This window comes from Rhyacophila brunnea, unplaced genomic scaffold, assembly GCF_057557595.1.
Source record: "Rhyacophila brunnea isolate RB1 unplaced genomic scaffold, BYU_Rbru_1.0 scaffold_9, whole genome shotgun sequence".
Taxonomy (NCBI): Eukaryota; Metazoa; Arthropoda; class Insecta; order Trichoptera; family Rhyacophilidae; genus Rhyacophila; species Rhyacophila brunnea.
This window is the reverse complement of record NW_028233361.1, coordinates 42,527,410-42,555,318: the sequence shown is the minus strand read 5'-3', so window position 1 is coordinate 42,555,318 and position 27,909 is coordinate 42,527,410. Positions and strand designations below refer to the sequence as shown.

At 35.0% G+C, this 27,909-nt stretch overlaps 1 protein-coding gene across 1 annotated transcript in view; it reads left to right on the top strand.

Moving 5' to 3' along the window:
* Tre1 (Trapped in endoderm 1) overlaps window positions 1–27,909 on the top strand; it is a 62,971-nt gene that overhangs the window by 31,300 nt on the left and 3,762 nt on the right. The window contains exons 2-4 of the mRNA XM_085959817.1: window positions 8,811–9,079; window positions 12,453–12,699; window positions 26,834–26,936. Of these exons, the coding sequence (XP_085815943.1) occupies window positions 8,971–9,079; window positions 12,453–12,699; window positions 26,834–26,936 (459 nt within the window). The 5' untranslated portion in view covers window positions 8,811–8,970. The remainder of the gene's footprint in view (window positions 1–8,810; window positions 9,080–12,452; window positions 12,700–26,833; window positions 26,937–27,909) is intronic.

Sequence of the window (27,909 nt, the reverse complement as noted above, 5' to 3'; positions counted from 1 at the left end):
AGCAGTGGAGCACTACAAATTTTCGGTGCTCCGGGTAAAATTCAATTGCTCCAGTGCTCTGTGCTCCTGCTCCGAGCTCCGCTCCAACGCTCTGGTAATAACAAAAAATATCTTTCCATTAAAATTCACCTTACTAGTTGGATACAAAGTGTATTAATTAACATAAAAAAATTAATAGTACTGTATTTTTTTGTCGGGTTTGTGATGTCTAGTATAATTCCGTTGCACTTCGACTTCCTTGGTGATCAGAAAGGACATGTGCAGATTTGCGAATAATAAATTACAGTCTGACAAAACCAAAGATGCTGGGGTGCATTTATATATTTGGTTAGTAATTTATCCATATAACATATTTCTTAGATATTGGTGTCATGAAAGGATGATAAAAAATACTGTATAAAAAAAATGGGTCGGCATTTTGGCGCTGTCTAGGGGCGGCATTTTGTCTAGAGACGTCACTGCAGTGATCACTAGGGGGCGGATTTATATGCAACAAAATACATGATTATATGCATGCACGTATGCACTTAAAATCAATAAAATATGCACTAAAACCGAAGAAATATGCAGTTAAAAATTTACATTTTTTGTGGGAAAATTTGTAAATACCCACTTTACTCAATATTACAGACAAAAAATCGAACAAGTAGTTAATAATTATTCAACATAATACGATAGCAGAACAGAAAAACGCAAAAATGAATTTAAAGTTAATCAATTACAATTTTCAAGATAGCTTTTCCACAAGTACAGATAATTGAATAATAAATGCAATATAAACGAAACATAACTTAAAAAACAAAAACGACACACTTAACTATTTCTAAATACTGTTTTCTGTTTTTTTGCCCAAAAAAAAAATTACCTACAATTTTTTTTTCATCTACCTTCCTAACTTAGTTTATTTCGATAAAATAATTAAAAAAAAACTAAAATTATAAATTCAAAAGCTCTAAAATATGCATTTATTTATGAAATATGCACTATTGTCTCAAATATGCTCTAACGTCTGAAATATGCATTTATATGCACAATAAAATTTTATTTTTGGATTCTGTGTCTTTAAAAACAGATTTCTGTGCAACTCTCATAGCTGTGCATACACCATAACAAAACATGCACTAGCATATAAATCCGGGCCCTAGTGATCACAGCCACTTGAATTTTGACATGTGTATGTTACAGTCCTACAAACTTATCTGAAGAACGGTCAAAAATGGAACTACAAACTTCCATATGGACGCCATTTTGAAAATGTCATTCGAATGTCAGATTCTGTCCAGTTGCTAGTCTTGATTGGGTAGTTTTCGATTGTGGCTCCCCCATCAATTCTTCAGATAAGTTTGTAGGTCTGTATATAGATATATCAGCATTTCCAGCGTGGGTTCCGCCAGTGTTGCTGGTTTCATAAGATTGATACTATCATACTGTAAAAATACATTAATACATTTGGCAAGTCAATTAAAATGCCATTACAATGGAATTAGGTAAAGTAAAATAACTCTAGTAACAAAAATATCATTTAAATGTATAGCGCTCAGCATATCAGTCGACGCCAATCATCAGTGTTGAATGTATATAGATTAAATTATATAGGTACCAAGGCAAGAAAGTGAAAGGATAAAAAGTGTCTTTCTAAAACTGAAATACACATTTTTCTGATAACTTTCATTTTAAATAATCAATTCCCATTTAAAAACATTTAAAGGATTTTTAAGTTAAGAAATGGATCTACAATTATAAAAATATATAGAATATAAGTTTATTAGAAGCCTGAGTGAGAAAGCATTCGGCACATATATAATCTCCGCAAAATATGTTAGAGTAAGATAGAAGACATAATAATATGAATAAACGTCTAGACGTGAAGCTAGAAGTGAAGCCGGTAAATATTATTTTGACATAGATATGTGCTTAGGGCAAATACGAGTGAACTTATTTCTGACATAAATAGTTAATTTTATGCGAAATATAATGTCAGTGGTCAATATTTTTAGTTAATTTAATAGAAAAATGGTTAATTGTGTTGTGTTTAAATTTGTTAGCCTTACTGAGAAGCAAGATGATGGTATAACGTTTGATAGGTAAGTTAATAATAATAAAATGTATGTTATATTGTGCGTTATACGCAAAGAAAACGGTAGCATATTATAGTCGGACAATACACACTCTCTTTATTATTACTACTCTGAGGTTTTAGCTTTAATGTAAATATTTTTATCTTCACATCCATTCGTAGTAATTATAAAATGGTTACAGTTAACTATTTTAATGATCTAATAGCTTATACGACTATTTAGACACTGAGTGATAACGTTAGTTTTGAACTCAATATGAGTACTTCGCACGTAAGTTTTTTTCTCATTTAAATATGTGTGTATTTTAATCGTGGGGGCAGCCGAGTGCCTTCGAGCGGGCCTGTAATCAAACTCAGCGTCAGTAGGTATATATGACAACGAAATACTGATAATCGAGAAGAGTGAATACATCAAGGGGAGACCTTCATACAGCAGATGATGGTTATTAAATATATAAGAACTTAGTCGCAATTTCCATAGATTTTTATATTTTAGATTTTGTTACTTTCTCAATAGAACAACTTTCAAAGTACAAAAATACGTTAATTTTGACAACAGTAATTACTAATCTCTGGATTTTCAAGAAATCTCGTAGGATCTGAGATAATAAACCCTAATTCAATTGTGTGGTATTCAATGCATATTGAAAGTCGGTGATAATTATATAAGACAACACGCAGGAATCGAACCTGCATCTCTCCATGTATCGCGCCCGCCGCGCATAGACTACTATGCTAAACCTGTCATACTAATCACGACAAATTTTAACTATTGGCTCTTATAATACTCTCTGAAACGCTTCCCAAATTGAGCTACGATTGGCAATCGACTTTTGTATTTTAAATCAAAGTAGATATTACTTTAATTACTAGCCGACGTCACGGAGATATTTTTGTGTTGTAACTTAGTTGAACTTGCTAATAATTTAATAAACTGTTTTTTTATTCAATGAATAAATCTTGTGAATTATTCGTTGAATAAGGAAAATAGTTTATTATTCATAATTTGTTTGTTGTATTTTTTGTGACCTTTGACTTGTTAGGTAGGTAATGGAGTTTTTACCTACTATTATAAGCTACAGTTAATCCTTTCTATGCCGCAATTAGTTAATTGATAGTAATTAACATAAGAATTGGTGTAATTAGAGGGCGTCCAAAGACGCTTTGGGCACTTAACCGGTTAAGAGTGTCTAGAGTAGTGAGTAAGAGAGCCAAAATTCTGATCCCGAGATTTCGGGATTACAATTTGACAATCCCGGGATTGGCATTTTTTCCATTGTTAACATACAATTTTTATATTTACAAATAACATTGATAAAATCGGTCAAAAATAAATCTTGTATAATTTATACTATTTAAGACATTTATTGTTAATATTGTATACGTTCAATCTTGGAAATACATAATTTTAATGGAGTAAATAATATTGTACTATGTATGAGATTGCTGTTTCTGATAGTAAAGCAAATCATGGTGTACTTATGGCCTTTCCGCTTCATAACTCTAATTAGTGAGCCAAATATGAAACTGCCGTAAAACGTATGAGATCATGGTGGAATTACTTTGTTAATAGTGCGAAGCATTGTTTTTTTTCCAATATTTCTCATTTTTATTAATTTATGTGAAAAAATAAAATGAATCGGCAACTTACACATGGGTATAAATCAAACTTCATTCAAACTCAGCTTATTTCTAATGTAGTTATTTGTTATTAAAAGTATTTTTTTCTGTTATATTTTCGTTTTTATTTTATTTTCCATAAAAATTGATAAAAAAAAACCCGAAGGTTTCGGGATTATGTTTATCAATCCCGGGATTCATAGGTATCGAAAATAGCTCGGGATCCCGGGATTCCGGGATCCCAGGATTGGAATCCCTAGTTTTCAGTGTGTGTTTGCCTTTGGTGAGTGTACACGGCGCCTGAAGATGCCGAAAGGCGAAACCCGGGTCGCAAAAAACGACTTAAATGGAATAGTACAAAACTTAAATCATCCATCAAGTAACTTCAGTCGATAGTATTAATATTATTTATATAAAATGTCCTACTTTCCTACAACATTCCATGTCCCTGGCGAGCAACTACAGCCCTGAATGCTTATATTTTTTAAACCAATTACTTATATGCAGTCGAGAAAGATGAAGCGACTCCAGCGTCAGATTGTAGTTTTGACTCAATATAGCGATGACTGTGGTTGAGGCTCCCAATACATGTATTACCGGGTCGAGGTTTTTTTTGCAAACCGTCCAATCTAGAAGAGACTGCTTCGAAGGATGTTAATTACATTCGTCTCATTTTGTATTCACGGATCAACTGAATTAATTTACTCATTTAAATTATTGTATGTGCATAAATGTGGTGATGACGAAGGATTTGGTTACAGAGTATAATTATTATCATATTATATCAGTGTCCAAGAACCTATGGCACGCGTACTACCTTGCATGACACGCGTTTGAAGAGAGAAAAAAAATACCTATAATAATAATAAATGACAAATCGCATTGTATAAAAGCGTAGAGCTGCTCAAGTCGGTTAAACCAGCTGTTGGGCCCATCGGACCGCCCGACCTGGTCGCCACAAAGGCCAATTGTATTGCATTTCGAAAATTTGCGGCTTCATACTGCCAACGTGAAGATATCTTCACTTAGAATGTTCGGCAGTTTTGTATTAGATTTAATTTGTTACTTACTACAATTTTTAATATTGCCTTTACGTGCTCATCTCTCCCATGGGTGCCTTAACTTAAAGTCATGTAAATTCAGTCAAAGCACATTTGAGTGCATGGCGACCTTAGTCTTGGGTAACTGCTCCTGAGACATTCCCAGTCATAAAAATAAAAATGATGCTTCACAACTAAACGTAGGGTTCCGTGATATTCCCGATTAAGACCGGGTGTGGCTTGGTTGGGCCATTAACGTCAATGTTGAAAAAATAGCGGGCAAATACTCTTCGAGAATAAGCATTACGTTTAATGTAAATAGCATATAATTGTATAGGTCGGTCCTTTGCTTTATGCGTCACATATAATATTACCGCACTAACCTTATCAGGCGGCGGGGGATGTCGCGCCGCAAACCTCTAATTTTCATCGATTTACAAAGCTTGAGACCACCGTAGCGAGAGAATGCCTTATCTGATCGGAGCAATTCTGGTATCAGTTTGTGCGTAAAGAACTAAACTAATTTACATATTAACAAACAATTTTATTTCTAACAACGAAAAATTGCTACATCAAATAAGGCATAATTCTGGCAGACAGTTTCAAAATTGGTGGACCGAAATGTATGACGTAATTGAAAAAATGATAAAGCTATAATATGTGTGCAATGTTTTATGAGTGGTATCTAGAATCTCATCATTTTTTTTTTAAATATAATTCTTAAAAACTATTTTTCCCCATGAAAAACTGATCGGCATGACTGATGTCAGACAGTCGAAAAATAATATTTGGGAAATTTCGGCATGCGTATGTAAAAAGGTTCGCGAACCCTGTTATATATTATATTATGTTGATTGATTGACCGACATCAGTTGTTTTATAGTTTAATACTTAGGTTGTTAAGATTCAACATAAATAATGCACACTAAAATTTATTAGTCATGCTTATTTGTTTTCATTGAACTAAGAATACAATAATACACGCCCACGGTGGCCGCACGGCTTAAGCGTTCGACTATAATGCCGTGGGTCCCAGGTTCGAATCCTGGGTCTGGCAAGTACACATATTGTTTTTCAATTTGTGTGTGTCAGGGTATGGACCTAATAGGTTGAGCAAGTGGCTGACATCCATTTCTCGTAAAAAACAAAATCTGTCAATACAAACCTCTACTCTGTGGAGGCCCGTATGATCCTATTAGGATCGGACATGGTCGAAAGAAAAAAAGAAGAATACAAGTTGCAGATTGTGCTGGTTATTTTAAAAAATTTAATTAAGCCCTGCCTAAATCAAACCATAATAGTTTAGGTATGCTATGGGCGATCCGACAAAAATAGTGCACACTTTTTCAGTCATATTTATTTGTTTCGTTGAATTAAGAATACATCATATTACAGATGGTTTTGGTTAGTTTTTTTAATTAAGCCCTGCTTCAACCATAAGTAATCGAGAAAAAAATATTCTTCTATCTATCTGCCATTAAACCATACAAAATTTTAGATATTTTATAGATAGATGAATATTTTTGGCTACCACGCAGCGCTCGAAATGGAAAAGTTTACGAACCGGAGCGCTCGACATTTTTCTAAAGATATTTACATATTTATCAAATTTTATATGTATTTCATAAAAATAAGTGTGTTTGATTTTCTATTTATGTGGATTATCTAGTTCAGACGGTCAAATTATTTTGTCCATGAAACTGAGCGATAGTCTTACCGATTTCACGAACTGGAACGGCGCTCCAGTGCGCTCCGGTCCATTTCGAGCCCTGCTACCACGTACGTACTATGGGTTAGATTATGCAGGTTTTAATTGAATTATAAAATCTAACACACACTATCCACACATTGCAGTCTTAATTTAATAAAAACAAAAACGTTTGACTGACAAAGTTTAGTGTATTTCATTTACGTTGGATCTTACTAGAGACTACGAGCCTACCTTTGTATCATTCAAAATGTCACTCCCATACTCTCCTATTCCACGTGACTAGGGAATCCAATCCCGGGCAATTTTCGATACCTATGAATCCCGGGATTAGTAAACATAATCCCGAAACCTTCGGGATTGATTTTTTATCAATCACAATCAATTAGTATGTGTACAAAATTATGTGAGTGAAGTGTATGTACCTGCACATGTCACAGAGGGAATCACCGGATGCTCACGGATAATAAATAACCATTTTTTGTTGATATACGCAATCGTAAGAAAATCAGAAAGATAATAAATTCGTTCATTTAACCAGCTAGACGCCACTGACGTTCTGGCACGCAAACAGCCAGTGACGTCCCTAGACAAAATCCCGCCCCTAAGCAACGCCAAAACGCCGCTCTATTTTTTAGGGCTTGCGCAGACAGAGAGCGGTCGGAGTTCTGCGTTCAACCGACCGTTAACCGCTAACGTTCAGGGACAGCAGACAGGTGGCGGTCAACAATAAGCGTTCCATTTGTTTACAAACGTTGTACTGACACAAGCGCTGCATAATGCGAGACCGCTATATTCCGACTGCGAGTGGAAGTGAGAAAGCACCGCTGTTGCGTACTCACTCCCCCGTGTGGTTTCGCTCTATGTTGTGTGACTGCTCAAATTCCTATGACGGGACTGGACGGGAGGTACGGCGTTCTTTGTAATTCCGGGCATAGAACTCCAGAACTCTAGCGTTCCAATTGACCGGCGCGGTCTGACCGCCGGCTGTGTACCCATACAGTATGAAGTCCATACAGTACAAAGAACGCCGGACTCCGAACGCGGAACGCAGACCGCCTGACCGCGCTCTGTCTGCGCAAGCCCTTAGCATCCTTTCATAACTCCAATATCAAAGAAATGTATTGTATGGATACATTAGGTACCTACTTACAAAATAATATACCACTAAAACATATAAAATTAAATTTATAAAAATTTCCCCCCAAAAGTGCGGTTTTTTTTGATATTGGTAATAAATGCAGTGGCTTCTTACACATTGCGAACCCGACAAAAAAATAAAGTCCTGTTAAACCTTTTATGTTAATTAATACATTTTGTTTCCAAGCAGTGAGCTGATTTTTTAATGGAAAGATATTTTCGTTATTATTAAGTTTAAGTACCTATTTCCATATATATACCAAATGATTATCCTTGATGTGCCCCCCTTCGAGTAACTGCCGCTCCCAAGCGAAGCTCAATCTGCCTACCCCCACGGGACGTCACTGCAAACAGCGTCTAACCGCCAGTGCCATGACGTGCAAGCAGGCACTTGTTTCTACGCCGAATTTTATGAATGTTATCTTTTCTTAAATAAATAAAAAATAAGTTATACTTTCACATTATTATCTATATATTATTTACTCCATTACCCATGTATTTCCAACATTGAACGCACACAATATTAACATTAAATGCAGAGCGTTGGAGCGGACCTTTTTTGGGTTGCTGCACTCCGGGGCCTAATACTTTCTCCAGCACCGCTCCGGGTAAAAAAAGTTTTAATAAGTATTATAAGTATACAAATGTTTTCAAAAGTAAAAAAGGTGAAAAAGTAGTTTTAAAATAATCGTCATTTTCATTATTAGTTCTTTTAAACAAAATTACTGACAGCAAATCGTCTCTCATTATTTGCCTCTTCAGTCAAAAAAGTGAAGTTATTTATCACTCGGCAGTGTTGCCATATTTCAAATAATTCTAGTGTTGCAAAGTGTCAAAATATGTCTTATATTATCATTAGATTTTAGGATGAAAATTTTATAATAAAAAAACAAACGGAGCAGTGGAACACTACAATTTTTTGGTGCTCCGGCTCTGCTCCTGCTCCGGGTAAAATCTAATTGCTATAGTGTTCCGTGCTCCACTCCGACGCTCTGATTAAATGTCTTAAATGATAGTATCTATAAATTATACTAGACATTTTTGACCGATTTTATCAATGCTATTTTTTACATAAGTAAATAAAAACATCGAAAAAAACGCCAATCCCGGGATCGTCAAATTGTAATCCCGAAATCCCGGGATAAAATTTTGGCTCTGCATTGGATTCCCTACTCGTGACATTATTAATTACATCCCACTAATATAGAAACAATTGTATCCCCAGTCCGTCGCCGTGGTCCAAACGTCGAGATGCAAAACGGCGCAGCGCAATCAAAGAGTCCATTCATCAGCGCGGGGTCGATGACACTCATTCGGCCAGAAGTTCCACATCCGTAGACGGGATAGATCACCTCCAGTATTCAGGAAATTAAAGAGTTTCTAATATGGACACGTTTGATATGAACTCGACGGGAAACCAGGTCAGCTATCCTCGACCAGCCACTGTCACCGCTTTCGTGTGCGCTGTGATCTTCATTATCATTGGGATTGTTGGTGAGATATTTTGTTATTGCATACATAGGTAATTTGAAAACATCTCATGCATATACAGCAGGGGTTCACAAACTTTTTCGTCAAAGGGACAATTTTGAAATCAAAAATATTTGCCCTTTTGTAAATATTTTTTGTTTTTTAAAAAACATAAGACAAAAAATTAAAAAAATATTTCATTGTGTAAGCTTATATGTTTAACTAAATATACCTACATTATTATTACTCTTATTAATATACTTTAAAAAAAAAATTTCACCATGTGATTTATAACTTTGTGTTTATGTTTGAAACTAAATCCTGCAATCTAAGCTCAATTTTTTTGGACCATTCATTCTTGCCAGAGGATATTTAATTTGAAAGGTAATTTTTAATATTCGATATGAAGAATAAAAAATAATACAGATTTAACATAACTCTCGCGGGACACACTTTGTGAACCCCTGATATATAGTAAACACACTAGAAAAATCCATTTGTAGAAAAAAAATACGACCTGTATCTGCTGGATAGTGTATAGGTATAACATACATAAGATGTTTTCATATTATGTATGTTTAATAATATTATAGAATGTTACATTCTCAAATCTTGTGTTTTATTCGTTGAATAAAAAAAATAGTTTATTAAAATTTATTACCAAGTCTAAGTACGGTATAAAAACTAAATAATGGAGTAATCTGCGACGTCGGTTAATAATTTAGGAATTAATTGATACATACCTTAATTTTAATGTACTAAAACCGGTAGCCAACATTATAACGCAATTCGATAGGTAAGCATTTCATATAACAACTAAGATATCCGTAGTAATTGAAAAGGCATACTGTCGTGAATCTAGCTTCTAGCAAATACATGTCCAAGTCCCTTTTTTTTCTACAGAATGATTTTTTCTAGTATGTACATGCGTGAGATGTTTTCAAATTATGTATATTCAATATATATTATAAAGTTACATTCTCAAATCTTGTGTCTTATTCGTTGAATATAAAACAGTTTACAACTGGTTATCACTGTTATTAACCATTCGCGTAACCTATTAGATACCTACTTGCTCTCAACAGTGACGACCCTGCGACCCTGGGCAAAATGACACCTTTATTATTTTCAGTCACAAATTATTAAAATATCTCAATTCAACATTGATATATTTACAAGACAGGTAGACCCTGCAATATCTGAATTAAAAAAATGATAAGATACTTTCTCCAGAAAAGGCTATAGACATCTCACAAAAATCTGTTAGAATCACCCCAATTTTTATATCTAATCTAATATATAAAAATTAATATTTGTTTGTTTGTGTGTTTGTTTGTTTGTTCGTATTTAATGCGCAGCCATACCGTTCATCCGATTGCGATAAAACTTTGTAAACTTATTGCTTGCACTTGCGGGAAGAGTATAGGCTATACTAATATATAAAAATGAATGTCTGTCTGTCTGTATGTCTGTCTGTCTGTGTGTCTGTCCTGTATGCGTTCCTATACCATTCATCCGATTGCGATGAAATTTTGGTTAGTGGTTGTATGCACACCCATGAAGGTTTCTGAATTAGAAAAATCATCATCTTCTTCTTCTTCTTCATTCTATCTTCTTTTATTCGTATGGTTCCTATACCATTCATGCGATTGCAATGAAATATTGGTAAGTGGTTGTATGCACACCCATGAAGGTTTCTGAATTAGAAAAATCATCATCTTCTTCTTCTTCTTCATTCTATCTTCTTTTATTCGTATGGTTCCTATACCATTCATCCGATTGCGATGAAACCTTCGTCAGTTGTTGTGTTAACACCCGCAAAGGTTTCTGAAATAGTACAACCATCTTCTTCTTCTTCTTCTTCATTCTATCTTCTTTTATTCGTATGGTCCCTATACCATTCATCAGATTGCAATGAAACCTTCGTCAGTTGTTGTGGTAACACCCGCAATGGTTTTTGAATTAGTACAACCATCTTCTTATTCTTCTATTCGTATGCGTTCCTATACCATTAATCCGATTGCAATGAAACTTTGGTGAGTTGTTGTGCGCACACCAGCGAAGGTTTCTAAATTATTATTATATAAAATACAAAGTTTGTTGTTTGTTTGTTCCATCCAATTTTGTTTTTTTTACTACATATTAATAACGTTTTCATATTTTGGATTCGATTTTAATTTAGTGTTCTTATGTTTGACCTTTACTCCTATTAGAATTATTTTCATATTGCCATATTGTATTACACAGATATTTTAATATTAAAAAAATAATTACCTCTTATTATTTTTCAAATATCTAAGATAAATATAACCACGAAGCGACCCTGTACGAAGCCGGGTACTTCAGCTAGTATTATATAAAGTTCTAAATACAAAAATATATGTTAAAAGAAAATTCGGTTCTTGTCTGTTTTGTTTAGTGGAAGTCAGCGGAAAACAAATTTTGAAAATAGCCGATATACCTACTGGATTATTTGTTAGGTTAGGTTACCATTTTTTAATTATTCATGAATTTTTCCGAAATCGTCTATGAAAATTGCCTCGGTTCCCGCTTGGCTTCCAGTAAACAGGCTTGTAGGTTACCGAAAATTCTTTACTAAAATACATACAATTTAATTATTTTCTTTTTTTCTTTTTTTAACATTAAGGGGGGACATACTCGTCGTAGGTAAAAATTGAGTTTGTATTGTATTTTGAAACCATGATCCTGGACACTCCTTAAACGCTGTAGATAATCTATTTATATAATTTTGAAGCCTTATTATCCTTTATATTTATTTTAAACATTTGATGACTGCATAAAGTATTTTTGTTACATAAAATAGTATTCTTTTAAACCTCTCGCTCTAATGTTTTAGAATATAGTCATATTTCGGTACATGAATGTGCAGTGGTGTTAAGATTTTTTACATTTATTAATTTTTAAACGCATTTATAAAACCATTAGTATAATTTATGACGAGATAATTTTAGTAAAATATTCACGATAAAAAATTATATTGATAATCTCTGTGATCCCAAATTTGACAAGAATTAGGCATTTTATTATTCAAAAAATCGGCAAGATTAACACATTATTTGAATATAATTCTAAAGATACTCATTATAAGCTATGTTTTGACCATTCAAGTGTGATAAACATCCTACGAATAATGATTGCTTTATAATAATTATTGACCTAAGAATAAGGTAGTGTTTTTTTGAAATACGCCATTTCTGTTGGCATTCCCCAGTGGTTAAGCTACAACATACGGCCGTAGCCATAAATTGACAAACTATAATTAAAGTAGGGAGTAAAATTATGTTAACGCGCGTGTTTGAACATATACCTAACCGATTTTTGACACGCGCGTTTCAAACACGCGCGTCAATACTTACATTTATTTCTATTTTTTCAGGCAACTTTATCACCATAATCGCTTTAACACTGTGCCCCAAACTGAGAGGGCATGCTACGACGACATTCGTGATATGTCTCTGTGTATCCGACCTCCTCTTCTGTCTGCTGAACCTTCCCCTGACTGCCTCGAGATACCTTCACGAGGAGTGGGTGTTCGGAGATGTCCTGTGCCAACTATTCCCTGTGATTTTCTACGGGAATGTAGCAGTCTCTTTGCTCTCCATGGTTGCAATTACGATCAATCGGTGAGTTTCTTGTATTTGTATTTTGTGATATTAAAATTTTATATATCATGGGGTTTCTGCCAAAAGTTGGTAAGTCGATAATTTAGGTATTTAGTATTAACAATGGATTATAACAGGGCTCGAAATGGACCGGAACGCACCGGAGCGCCGTTCCGGTTCATAAAATCCACAAAATTATCGCTCCGTCTCGTGGAAATATTAATTTGACCGTCTGAGCTAGATATTTCATATATTAAAAAAAATAACACACTTATTTTTATAAATCACATTTTACAATTAATGCAGTTATAGTATTATATAGTTGATATTTTCGAAATTATCGAGCGCTCCGGTTAGTAAATTTTTCCATTTCGAGCGCTGGATTATAACGTGTCCATATTTAAATATGTATCCTAGGGAAAAAATCAAGATCATCCGATATTATAGAACATGCATACTGTCACATAATATTGTCACTGTTCTGGCAGAAGAAACTAATTCGAAAAAATGACATATTGAGTTAGTTATACCAAAATGTTCCTTATTTCAAACTTTACCGTCTGGAAACCTTCTTAATAAATAGTCTTTATTTGAAAGTAATCCTTTTTACGATTACTTAATAAACTCACATGATAGACCATTTCAAACATTTTAACAACTTCAAAGTCAAATTACTCAAAACTAGTATTCTCCAGTTAGTGTGTTCTGCCAGAACAGAGACGATATTATGTATTTCTTTTTTTTCTTCCCTTATATTTATGGTTGTGAACATAATTCGTGGTGTTGCTGCCAAAAGTTGGTAAGTCGATAATTTAGATATTTAGAATAATTAACAACGGATTATGTGTCTATATAGGTATTATATTACAACGTTTTTCTTAGCTCGTATTCTTATTTGTCCGGTGGTCCTTTGTCCTTTGCAATCGATTTTTAACTAACTTCCCGACAAGCTAGACATTTGAAACTTTTAGAATATATCAGAACACGATGCCAATGCATTTTTTTAATACTTTTAGCCATCTTTAAGTTAAATTGAATTCATTTTCAGTTAATTCTGTTTTGTATGAAAAGTTATTCCGACACCATTATTCAGTGACGTCCCTTGACAAAATGCCGCCCCTAGGCAGCGCCAAAATGCCGCCCTATTTTTTATACAGTATTTTTTATCATCCTTTCATGACACCAATATCTAAGAAAATGTGTTGTGTGGATACATTACTAACAAAATATATATCTACCACTAAATCTAATTTAAATGCCATCTCTACTTCAATAGACAATATTACGAGTCCACGGTTTCAGATACATTTAAAAATACACCTGACAACTTTTTGAAAACTCGCTAGTGACTGGCAAATATAATCGGATAAATTAATTAGGTAAGTATGTATCTACCTATAATTCAAATTAATAATTAAAATAATTCGCAAATCCGCATGTCACATTGCTGGTCTTCAAGGACGTTACGTCCAAGGACAACGAAAGTAAACTAGACATCGCAAAACCGACTTTTAAACCATGTTAAACCTTTTATGTTAATTAATACATTTTGTTTCAAACCAGTGGGGTGAATTTTTTAATGTTATGATATTTCCGTTATTACTATGTTTATGTACCTACCTATTTCTAAATAAGTATACCTAATGATTCTTCTCGATTTGCCGCCCTTCGAGGAACTGCCGCCCCCAAGCGATGATTAATCTGCCTACCCCCACGGGATGTCACTGCCATTATTGGTTGTCTACTATTACATACTGGGGTCCTGGCAACTAAATTATTAATATATACGTACGTTACTATGGAAATCAATATGACATGTCAAGTACAAACTGTTTTGATCGTCAAGTCAAGTCTATATGGTTCAACAGAAAATTTAAAAACGTTGTAAGTATATAAAAAGTTATTTTTATCGTGTAATTATTTTATATAAGTATGTATCTTCTTCTTCTTTCACCCTGTCACGTCCCAACATTGGGGCATAGGGCAAGCACAAGTTGGCGCCACTTCCCTCGGTCCATCGCCAACTCCTGTGCCTCCCGCCATGTCAGACCTGCAGCACGTAGGTCGCTTTTGTAGCATCGCTGCAGGGTGAGGGAGGGCCGGCCACGGCGACGGAACCCTTGAGGCTGTGCCACAAGGGTACGAAGTGCCGCACTCTTTGGCGGCATCCGGAGTACATGTCCCAGCCACGTAATTCGTCTCTTCGTGATAACTTCAATCACCGAAGGCTGTTGTGTCTGCTTACGAACTCGGATGTTTGTAACGCGGTCGTACCAATGTACCCCTAAGATTCTGCGGAGACATCGATTCTCAAAGCTCAAAAGCCGAGACTCTTGAAGCTTAGTAAGATGCCATGTCTCACAGCCATACATGAGCACAGGTAGCACGCACGCGTTAAACAAACGACATTTGGTCCGTATGTATGCTAGGAAAAAATCAAGGTCATCCAATATTATAGAACATGCACATAAAGCATAAATAAATTAGCATTATGACTGGTTTTAGAGGGCATGTCAAACTTCAAATTATTGCAATTACCCCATAACATGATTACGGGAGTTACCAACTTTTGCAGTAACCCCACGACATAAAATAATATTATAATAGATAGTTTCATATCAGCTGGTTCATCGGCCACTACAGAACATAAAAAGTATCGAACATACATAATTTTGAAAAACACTTTCTGAGAGAGCATATTATTATAACCAACAGAAAAAATCTTTTTTTGAAAAAAGTAAGCGGGGAATCGAACCCTGCATCTCCCGGGTTTACGCCCCATCCGTACATTACCACCATGCTACTATTTTTGCACTTTTTTCGATACGCGAAAGCATAACTATTGATTTCGTTCCTGGAAGAATAATTAAATTTACATACAATTTTATTTTCACAAAATCTAGCGTTTTTTCATGCCAAATAGCTTGTTTTCATACCCCGTCGGGCATGTTTTTGTCAACCACAGTTGGCAACACTGATGATGAGGAAGTTGTTATAAAAAATAATATTTCGGTATTATTTTATTAACTACCCCTCTGCATAATACAATAATAATATTAGTATGTTGTCAGTATTGCCTGACGCCACCACTGTCTTCGAATTACAGTGTTGACATTGCTTTAGCAGTAGGCTAATCGATTTTTATTATTTTCTTAATGGCATCATGCTATTAATTTTATCTCTGGCCGGCACTAAAGCAAGACAGCAATGCCGCTGTCATTTTTTTACTCATTTACAGCGTATATACGTAAGTAAAATGAATATTATATGTACAATATATTATAATTATCTACTTATTTTTACGTCGTATGGCCATTCTAGCAGCAATCATTAAAAATCAGTACTTTGAGCCCATCATAGTACAGAATAATAAAATAAGATAAAAATACAAAACCCAGTCGCTTGTTGTGTTTATTTGTAGTTGAATGTGCGTTACCGTAGTAGATTTTTGGGTTTCCACCGTGTGTCCTTCTTCCTTCTTTACTCGACGTTTCGATAAAAAACAACCGTGAAAGCCTCAAACATTATAATGTGCGTTACGTTTACGTGACAAAGATTAATTCAATTGCATGATATTACGTTCATATTAATTAACATACTTATCGCCATTTTTTACAATATGATATAGTTATTTTATTAGTTTACCATATTGCATTTTAAATACAGTTTAACTTCACAGTTTCGTGCCGCAGCCTGGATATAGTAGACCTTTACATATCATAAAACTGACGTATATATTAAAAATAACATTTGCTTTAACACATAATAATAATATGTAAGTCCCATATTTCTCTACACTTGATATTCGTACATTCTTACAACCACACCCAGAGGTAACGCACTTCCCCAGGCACGCACACAAGGGTGGGAAGGGTAGTTTTAGGGTCCGGACCCCTCCCCCCCTAGAAACAAATAAATACAAATAATTTACGTGAATCGAATCGTGTTTATCTCACTTAACTGGTCGAATCGCCACGCCAGGCCCCCAGCCCCTGCCAGCCCCCCCCCCGGCTTGTGGGAGCCATGGTCAACAGAGTTGGACGTTGGGCGCGAGAGATGAACCGTCTTATAACAAAATAATCATGCAATTTTTTGACTATGAAATACGTGTCGGACAAAGTTTATCATTAGTAATAATCAGTAACGTCCCTAAACAAAATACCGCCCCTAGGCAGCGCCAAAATGTCGCCCCATTTTTATACAGTATTTTTTATCATCCTTTCATGACTAAAATAGTATCTAAGAAATGTTTTGTATGGATACATAACTAACAAAATATATAGGTACCACTAATACATACAAAATTAAATTTAGATATAAATCGCGAATAAATATACTTACCCAAATCATAGGAGTCTAAGGTTCTATGTGATTGATATTTTACTCACATTTGGTTGTACCATTAAATTAAGCAATACTTACACAGATTTATTATTTCCACGCACCTATATATTATGCAACCTACACCGTTTCTGGATTAACCATAATACTAAAACTAATTTCATATGCATAGATATAGTAAAGAAACCAATCTGGGTGATACTATACAAAAATGCTACTAAATAAAATAATTTAAGCCAAGGAGGATCCTAAGAATCGATAATTTTGAACACATTACAATTTTTATTTTTTCAAACGGGACGAACCGTTCTACGACCATGCCGATGGCATGATACAATTATTGCATTTTCAATCAATCCCTGATTCGGTCTTGGTTTTATTGAAGAACTCGGAACAATTTTTGGTGGATTATAAGAAAAAAAATTAAAACCTCAATAAAAAAAATTGACCACTAATATCGCCTGGCAACATCGACTTTATATATCTTTGTGACCCCTAAAACCTATTCCAATTGTCAGAATGCGTTCCGCATATTATGTATACGAAAAGTCTATGGGATCCTGGACTACAAGCGACGCCCAATCTGCCTACCCCCACGGGATGTCACTGGTAATAATAATATTAATAATCATCGTCTATGAAATTATAACAAGGCAATAGAAGATGTCGACACGATAGAATACGATCAATTAAACTAAATTAAAAATGATTTGACTTTGTCGCATGTTCAAAATCCAAAATTAATTCTCTTAATGAAACATCAACGGAAATAATTGAAATTATTGCAGTCTGAAGGGTGAGCACAATAATTTATCATACCATACGAGACGATGATCGTCATTATTATCAATTAACGAATGTAATTTTTAAATGCGTAACATTTAATTGGGCCGACATGATGTAGAACCGAAAAATAAAAAGGTAATAAAATAATATACCCCTTTTGGTACTTGATATTGAATGTTGTCTATCCGCCCAGTGGCGCCCTGAAAGATTGCAGCGTGAATCTGCATATTAAGGCTATACTTCAGCTGGGGTACCGTTTAAAAAAATTCGGTTAGGTACATGTTCAAACACGCGCGTTAATATCATTTTACTCCCTACTTCAACTATAGCTTGTCAATTTATAGCTACGACCGTATGTTGTAGCTTAACCACTGGGGAATGCCAAAAGAAATGGCGTATTTCAAAAAAACACTACCTTATTCTTAGGTCAATAATTATTATAAAGCAATCATTATTCGTAGGATGTTTATTACACTTGAATGGTCAAAGACATAGCTTATAATCAGTATCTTTAGAATTATCTTCAAATGTGTTAATCTTGCCCATTTTTTGAATAATAAAATGCCTACTTCTTGTCAAATTTGGGATCACAGAGATTATCAATATATTTTTTTATCGTAAATATTTCACTATAATAATGTCGATATAAATTATACTGATGGTTTTATAAATGCGTTTAAAAATTAATAAATGTAAGAAATCTTAACACCACTGCACATTTATGTACTGAAATATGACTATATTCTAAAACATTAGAGCGAGAGGTTTAAAAGAATACTATTTTATGTAATAAAAATACTTTATGCAGTCATCAAATGTTTAAAATAAATATAACGGTTACACCACATTCAAACACAAACACTATTTGAAACTGCCTAACCTATGACGCTATCCTACGGCTGGTTGAGGATGCTGCTAGGCTGCTCGCTTTGCTGCTGGAGGCTGCTTTTCTCTGCTGAAGAAGGCTGCTTGGCTCTTCCGAAGTGTGGTGGATGACGCGCCGGTGGCATCGACTACGCACTTTGGTGTCCCGTGTCTGGGCCAGGGCTGATTCCAAGGCTCGCAGACAGTTGGAGCCAGGAACTTCCTCGACGTATCCGTCCGTGGGCCAGGGTCGACTGATGATACAGCTGGTCGGGGAAACATCGAGAGTCCTTGGTTTTGAAATGGTCTGGCGTGCTGTTATTCGGCAGCATCCTCGTGCGTGATTACCGATGATGCGCGATGAGTCGGCCGGCGATAGTTTCCTAACTGCGGCGGATCCATGACAGGCGGCATCTTGAAGGCTTGATGATTCTGCTTGCTTGCAAGTTGAGCGCCACCAGAGGTCAAGCCTCTGGACGCTGTACTATCTCCCACAATTCCACACGCTGCTCGTTCTTCCGGTTGTCAATCAATCGCTTCTCAGGGCTTGGATTCGGGCGAAAGAAATTCCGCCTACCTCCTAATCGTAGACGATCACGATCAGAAGGCGTATGCCCCACGCCTTGGGGGCCATTGTCACCTCCGAAAGGGGGGGGGGGTGTAGGTAAATGCGCTGGACCCCCCTGATGATGTAATGTCATGTCAAGTCACGGTGGTATCGCCTGCTTCTTTCGGGGACATGTTTGTGTTGATTGACAACGCGGAAGTACAGGCGAAAACAGGGCGTTTATTGTTCGGAATATGAATACAATAAAGTACAGCGTACAAAATATTTAACAAAAAAATATTTAAAAAAAAAAAATAATTAAATTTAAAATGGCAGTGACGCCGGGAGCGCGGCGCCACAGCCGACGTCACGCTCCTCGAGAGTTCGAAAACCGAATGACCCTAATAGGGGCTGGTAGGGCAGAGTAGGTAGTAATCATACCCAACAAACAATTCACAATTTTATTATTCTATCTCTGAAAAATGACAAAAACGGCCTCTGGCATATGTACCTGGCTTGTAAGTAGGTACCTCAGGTCTCATATTTCAGACCTTTTCTAGGTACATGCTTTGGAAAGGGGCTGTGAATTTCTTGGAATTATTACTACCTTCTGCATTTCTTTGCTTGTTAGCTACATATTTTGAAATATTTGAACTAGGTACAAATACATATTTTTTTAAAGTAATCTCAAATCAGATATTCTAGGTGCTAGGTACATTGTATGGCTGGGAACTTTGCTTCCAATATTGGTCAAAATTGGATGAAATAATGTAGGTAATAATATTAAAAAAATGATATTAATAATTATTACTATTTGCTTACGGGCTAGAAATTTGCCTCGCAGTCGATCTGTTCATGTTTGCATGAATCAGCCCAATGATGATTCAGGCCTCATGGCCTTGGATCCTCTGAGGATGCCATGGTTTAGGCGGTATCAACGGATAATAAGGCTTCAAAATTATATAAATAGATTGTCTACAACATTTAAGGTATGTCCAGGATCATGCTTTGAAAATAGAAAAAAAGCTCCATTTTGACCCACGCTGAGCACGTCACAAATATGTTTAAAAAACTTCTTATATAGAGTTGGAGCCTAAATCTATGAAATTTAGGTAAAAAAGAACTCCTGGTCTACTGTTTGCAGTGAACTAGCTTCAAACTACTATGGCATTTATTTGCCAATTTGCAGTGCATATGAAAAGACAATATGTACGCCATGATGAGTATACATGTCGTTGTAGACAGTAATACTGCACTTCAACATTATTCTTCTGTTGAAAAATCCTGTTAAATTTGTGTAAATCACTTTATAACGGGACTCGACTAAAGGCTCGATGACATTGAGCGAGTTTACTATCTGCTAGGTAAACTCCCCCAGTGTAATCTTCTAACTAGCTAACTAGCAGATTGTAAACAATCTATAAGAAAGATTGAAAGCCGGACTACTTTACTCGCTACTCGCTGGCGTGTGGGCTTGTTAGCAGCGCTCGAAATGGAAAAGTTTACGAACCGGAGCGCTCGAAAATTTTCTGAGGATGTTAACATGGTTATCAAATTTTATGGGTATTTTATAAACACAAGTGTGCTAGATTTATTGTTATATGGCATATCTAGCTCAGACGGTCAAAATATTTTAACCACGAGACGGAGCGATAACTTTTACAGATTCCACGAACCGGAACGGCGCTCCGGTGCGCTCCAGTCCATTTCGAGCCCTGCTTGTTAGCTAGTAAACTTTGGAAATATGGCAACATTGATCGCAGTATTCGCAGTAGCCTTTGACGGGAATGCTGCCACACGCTCATACCTACTCACGCGGAATGGAGCAAAATGAAATATAATATTAGATACTGTCAATATCCTGGTTTCGTTCGTTTTTCCGACATTTTCTTGTGATAAGATATTCGACCGATTGATTAAAAAATATTAAAATCATGTCAAAAATTTTATTCGATTTTTTCCTCCAAATTTTATCTTTGTATTCAATGAATTCATTGCCGCCACTGCATGAGTGGCTCAATAATTAAGTTGTTATGTTGAAACATATTCTGTTATTTTTTTATAACAAAGTTCTCCCCAATTTTATCAAAATTATCACACGAGATGCCTCAAATAAGCCGTGGAAAATTTAATTGCTCGCGACAATTTTATGTCATGTCACATTTGTTGTTTTTTATGTTGGTAGCAGTGGCGAAGGGTAGAGGTAGGCTGTTATGATCCGCCATAAATAGTGCACATTAAACTTTGTCAGTATGTTTTTATTGAAATAAGACTACAATTTACAGAAGATGTTGGTTAGTTTTTAAAATTCAATTAAATCCTGAGAAAACCATGGCATAATAGATAATTGTCAAAAAATACTCGTCCGTCTATGAAATATCTAAAATAATGCAATTAAATCATAATATATCATATAACTTTGGGTATTTTATAAATAGAATAATATTTTTTATCTATTATAGTTTGGTTAGGCAGGGCTTCATGAATTTAAAAAAATGAACCAACAATATATTGTGTAATATTGTATTCTAAATCCAACGAAAACAAATAAATATGGATGAAAAAGTGTGCACAATTTTTTCGTATCGCCAAAAATATACCAAAACTATTATGGTTTGGTTTAGGCAGGGTTTAATTTATTTTTAAAAACTAACCAACACCGTCTGTATATTTCAATAAAAACAAATACGTATTAACACAGTTTAATGTGCACTATTTATGGCGGATCTTAACAGCCTACCTCCACCCTTACCCTTCGCCATTAGTTGGGAGTAAGTACCCAAAATTCAAACAGGGTCTTGTTCGAGAACATTAATTGAAAGTCTGTTATAATAAATCCAATTTTGGCATCAAGTTAGTGAGTACATAGTACCTAGTTAAATTTTTACAAAAGAATGTACTTTTTTTGTAAAGAAATCTTTATAATTCCTTAATTCGAATCCGACTTGACAGTGGGTATATTTTTTGGTCCCCGTACTAGTTGAAGTACGACCTTTTGTTGGAGAAGGTTCAAAAAAAAATTGAACTCCTTTAGGTATCTGTAGCCCTGTGGATTAGATACTATCCGTGGTTTTGTCTATATGTTTACATTTAACTGTAAGTTGTCTAAATGCTAGAAGATAATATCTACTTACATTTGGCTACGTATTTTTCCAACTAATACGCGGTGTAAATGAGAACTCCATTCTTGACAGTATTGTGTCACTAATAACTATTTTTAAAATCGGGAGTATTAGTTTTTTGTTTTCCCAAGGTTCAAAAACTACCTGCCATTGGTAATGCCAATCGAAAGGGCAATAACTATGTAATTACGAAATCGCTTCAGATATTGATAATATATTCCACTTGCGTAAGAATGAGTTTAGCTGGTCGTTATTTTATATAATATTGTTTATACTGTTACATATTATGTTTTTCTTTTTTTTTCTTCCCATAGGTATATATATGGTTGTAAGCGTATTGGATTTATAATGAAATCTTGAAGTACGGCCTTATGGTGGAGAGAGTCCAAAAGAAATTTTTGAGACTCCTTTACTTTTGGCTGTATGGATATTATCCGTGGCTCTATTCGACTGACTTTCTCTTAGGGATGCTTACATTCTGTAGCTTAAAATTTATAAGGGATCTTTATTTAGCTACATATTTTTCCGACTTATACGCGGCGTAAATGTGAACTCTGCCATTCTTGGTGGTGTTGGCTTGTGTGTCTCTAATAATTACCTTATGCATCGAGGGCATCCGTTCTTTGTTCTCCCAAGGTGCAGAAGTAACCTGCCATTAATGATGCCAATTGGGAGGGCAATAACCATGTTTAATGAAATCGCTTCGGATATTGATATATTCCACTTATGTGAGGGTGAATTTAGGTGGACGTTGTTTTATAAGTTTTTAAGATAGGGTCTATCGATAGTTCACCCTGTGTGCTTCCATTTACTTTTATTTTTGTTGCTTTATTTTATTTCTTTTCTTATTTTGTTTCTTATTTCATTACTTATTGTATTATTAAGTCACATCTCTCTGTATTTTTGTTTTAAAAATAGTTAACACTTATTTTATGTCATGTCGTGAACGCTTTGAATTTATAATTTGTTATGTTCATTATATGTAAAATAAATTTGATTTGATTTGATAATTTGCAAAGTTCACTATATTATGTAAAAATTCTTATTTTTCTTATCGTGCCATGCCCTAGTGGAGATCGGCCACCATCAGGGCAATCTTAACTTTGTCATCTGCTACCCGGACCAGTTCAGTGGAGCTGCACTCGTACCAATTACGAAGGTTCTTAAGCCACGAACGTCCTCTGCTGCGCTTACCGTTGATCTTTTTGGGGAATGCTGTACTTTTGTCCTCTCATAATGTGGCCGAGGTACTGTAGTTTTTTGGTTTTGATACCTAGTAGGCGGAACTTCTCGGTCCTTTCCCATTCGATTGAGAATTTCAACATTTGTCACTCAGTCAGTCCAAAGAATTTTGAGAATGCGTCTATACAGCCACATTTCGAAAGATTCAACTCTACATGACATCTCTTGGTAACGTCCATACAATTAGCGAAGGGTGGATTTAGGTTGTTAATATCAAATATTAATAGTGAACATTACCTTGTGTTAGTCAAACGTATTTGTTTTTATCGAACTAAGACTACAATCTGTAGATGGTGTGTGTTAGTTTCCAAAAATCAATTAAAGTCAGCCTAAACCAAACCATAATAATTTTGGTATATTTTGGGCGATAGGTACAACAAAATTGTGCACACTTTTTCATCCATACTAATTTGTTTTCGTTGGATCACTAATACATATTACACATATTGTTGGTTCATTTTTTTAAATTCATTAAGCCCTGCCTAAATTAAACTATAATAGATAAAAAATATTATCCTATCTATAACATATTCAAAATTATGTATGATTTAATGGCCTAAATTTAGTAATTTTATAGATAGACGAGTGTTTTTGACTATTAGGTATCGATTATGGCTTGGTTTTCGCAGGTTTTAATTAAATTTAAACAACTAACCAACACCATCGATAAATAATTGTAGTCTTGGTTCAATAAAAACAAATACGTTTGACTGACAAAAGTTTAGCGTGCAATATTTATGTCAGATCCTAACAGCCTACCCCTTCGCCACTGAACATACTTCAATACCATAGAAAACTATTGAGAAATGGAAATAGACAATGGCGGCTCTACCTTAAGGGTTCGTAGGGACCATCCCCACATCGTTATGTCAAAAATACAAGTTCGATATTTTTATCACTGTCACAACATTCAATTTATTTTATCATACTGGGGAGCGAATCAAATGACCCCATGGTGAGTAAAAACGCTCGCTGTACGTCGTTGTTCAAAACTGATAATGGTAAATCTATAATAATTATTAATAGGTATTAATTAAGTTAATATTTTTAAGCACGCTTTTTCGATGTGACTAAGTGACGACTCAGATAATCATATTATTTATATATAAGTATCATTTGTATAATATGAGAAAGTAGGTAGGTATGTATATATATTTAATAATTAATGGCTAAACCCCACGACCTAGAAAGTCGGCGAACCGCCACTGGAAATAGATAAATTTTAATCGTTCTCATCTCTCATGGTCTAAATCTAATTTAATGTTTTTGAATTCGGCCTTATACAGTTGCAACTAACCTACAAGCGCAATGCAGAATCAAACGATCATTGCGAAAACACTATGCAGAATCACAAAACCGCATTTCAAATAGTTACGTATAAATGTAGGTACCTATGCTTGTTGCAGGACCTCCTCCTACGGCCTAAATATTTTCAACCTGGTGTATGGTGTATCATTCATTCAGAAAATATAGTAATTCATAATAAATTTGATAATAATAATAGCCTCTAGTCACAAGGCAACCCACACAATATTGCATTGCCATCTTACCATAAATGGAGAGATATACTAGTATTGTTTAAAAAATCAAAATGTCGGACAGGTGTTCCAAATTTGAATGAATCATATACTACCTACTAAATAGATATTTATTGTTGTTGGTAATTAATAAGCAGGGCTTTTTTGTAATGTAACGCGGTGGAACGGCGTTCCGGCAACTTGTTTCATGGTATTTTTAACGTTTTAAAAGCAATTAGACGAAACAATCTTCGCGCTTACATAGTAATAGTTCTAGTTAATTTTCCTGAATCATCTCATATGAAAAGACAAAGGTATCTGAAAACTATCGCGTTTGATATAATATGCATTGACTTCTATTACCATTTCTTCAAGTGAATGTGAATCGCAAATGAATCTAATTATTACCCCAATAAGAGCTTCGTTGAAGACCAAAACAGTTTCTGGACTTTTGTTCATCAAACTCGTCGGACCACCTTTGACACTTTTTGGTCCTTCAAAATACGTTGATCGGTGGTTACTCAGTGGAAGACATTCGGCCATAAACTCTAACATTAAGAAAATGAATCAAGACAATTTACCATACGAAAATTGGACAGAACTTTGGAAATCACCATGGCCCCCACAAAGGGGGGACTAACAGGGCTCTAGCCTGGGGAATTTACCAGATAAGTGAGATAAACGCACATCACACATTTGCTCTAATCGTAAAAAAATGCATTTTTTGGTTAATGTTTTTTGATACACTGAATACCCTTAATTTTACCTCGAATACCATTTGAAAAACGGAATACCATTTGAAAAACGCTACTATAGAGCTTCCCACTGCCTGTAACCTTAGTGATAGGTAGAGTTGGGTTTCGTGAATTTCCCGACGGGAATCCTCGAGATTTTTTCGAGATTTTCCATCCCGAATCTCGAGAATTGAAATTTTTAACATTTCGGGAAATCCCGGATCTCGAGAATCTTTTCTCGGGATTCGGGATTTCTTTACTATCAAATATTAATTGAAAAAAACGATTTTATATATGAAACAAGTGGACAGGAAACACAAAACGTTCAATGACTAATCGGGGCATTTAACACAATTAAGCCAACGTTGACTCAAAATGAGCGCAATTTTTGCAACATCAGGGAATTTTGTGTCTCAAAAGCGTACGTGGTTGTCAGACGCAGCGATTGACAGTCTGTGTTTTTTGAAATGCTATTTTAATAAGTAATGCTTTCAATTGTTTTTGTTTTCCTACTTCGATCTTGTTTGTCTTCTTAGATAAATAAAAAAAATCATATTTTTTTGGAATATGTCTGTTTTTACACTGATTTTAGGATTTTTACAGTTTTTTTTTATAATTTCCCGATATCTCGAGAATTCTCGAGAACTCTTTTCTGGAAATCCCGAATCTCGAGATTGAGATTTTCTCGGGAAATACCCAACTCTATTACGGGAATATCATTTTTTTTTTCAAATGTAATGTTTTTACAATTTTATTGTTGTTACTATAGTTGTTTATTTGTATTTGTTTTTTGGTTTGTTTAATTTTTTATGCGCTTCGTGGTATAGGAAAAGTTGCTTTAAATGATATTTGATATGATGATATTGCTTTGAATATATTTTTTTTAAGTAGGTAAGTTTCGCAAAAAGTGAGTTCCGGCACCTTTGTTTAAAAAAAAAAGCCCTGGTAATAGGTATGATAAATAAAATTGATAATAACCTTTGGTTTCGTTCATATTTTTAGATACGTCTTGATCGCCTACTACGAACTGTACAGCCGCTTTTACACGGTGAGGAGCATTTGCATACAGCTCGTCTTCATCTGGGGAATCTCTTTTGGATTGTTGGTGAGAATTTGTATTATTTTTATTAATATCATCATCATCAGCCTGAATCTATCCATTGCTGGATGAAGGCCTCTTCAAGCTGCTTCCACTTCTCTCGGTCCTGTGCGTTGCGTCGTCACGTACTTCCGCAGAACTTTATCATTTCGTCATAATATAACCTGCTGAAAATAACAAAAAACGAACAGTGCCTTATCAGTTTATGATTGCGCTCGAAATGGACTGGAGCGCACCGGAACGCAGCTCCGGTTCGTGAAATCCCTGAAATCAGCGCTCCGTTTTGTGGAAAAATTAAATATTGCATCCCGATTTGTGTATTATTAAAAAGTAATTAAATTCACTTACTTTGTGATATTTAAAGTATTATACGAAACTTGTTGGTTTTATGATAAAAAAAATATTAATCACGTGTCGTAAACCCCGTTTAATCCTACGGTGCTGATAACATTTACATTCGAAAAGTTTAAATACTGTTATTCCATTTGACCATCTGAGGTAGGTGAGAGGTAGTGATATAACAAAAAAATCTAGCTTAATTATTTGTGTATAATATTATACGTAAAATTAGGTAAATATATTAATACTTTCTGATAATTAGCGAGCGCTCCGGTTCGTAAAATTATCCATTTCGAGCGCTAGCTTATCATATTCAAGCACGTCACTGGTCGTAAGGAAATTTAAGATTTTTGTCGTTCATGGTATTTCACACAATATTGTAGCTCTGTATAACTTATAGCGACTGTACACGTGCATGGATTTACTGACATCAATAGTGTGTATTTTAAACTATCGCGATAATAATTACGGTTTACACGTAAAGTGCTGACTGTCTCGCCAATCTCATTCTTCAAGAGTAAGCGAGACGCGATGTTGTCATTTTATGGTACTATTTTGCAGGTCGTAAAAAACGGCCGCGGTGTAGTTCGTTTTCTTGCCGACAGTTTGGCCACTATCGTTCTACTGCGCAATCGCAGAT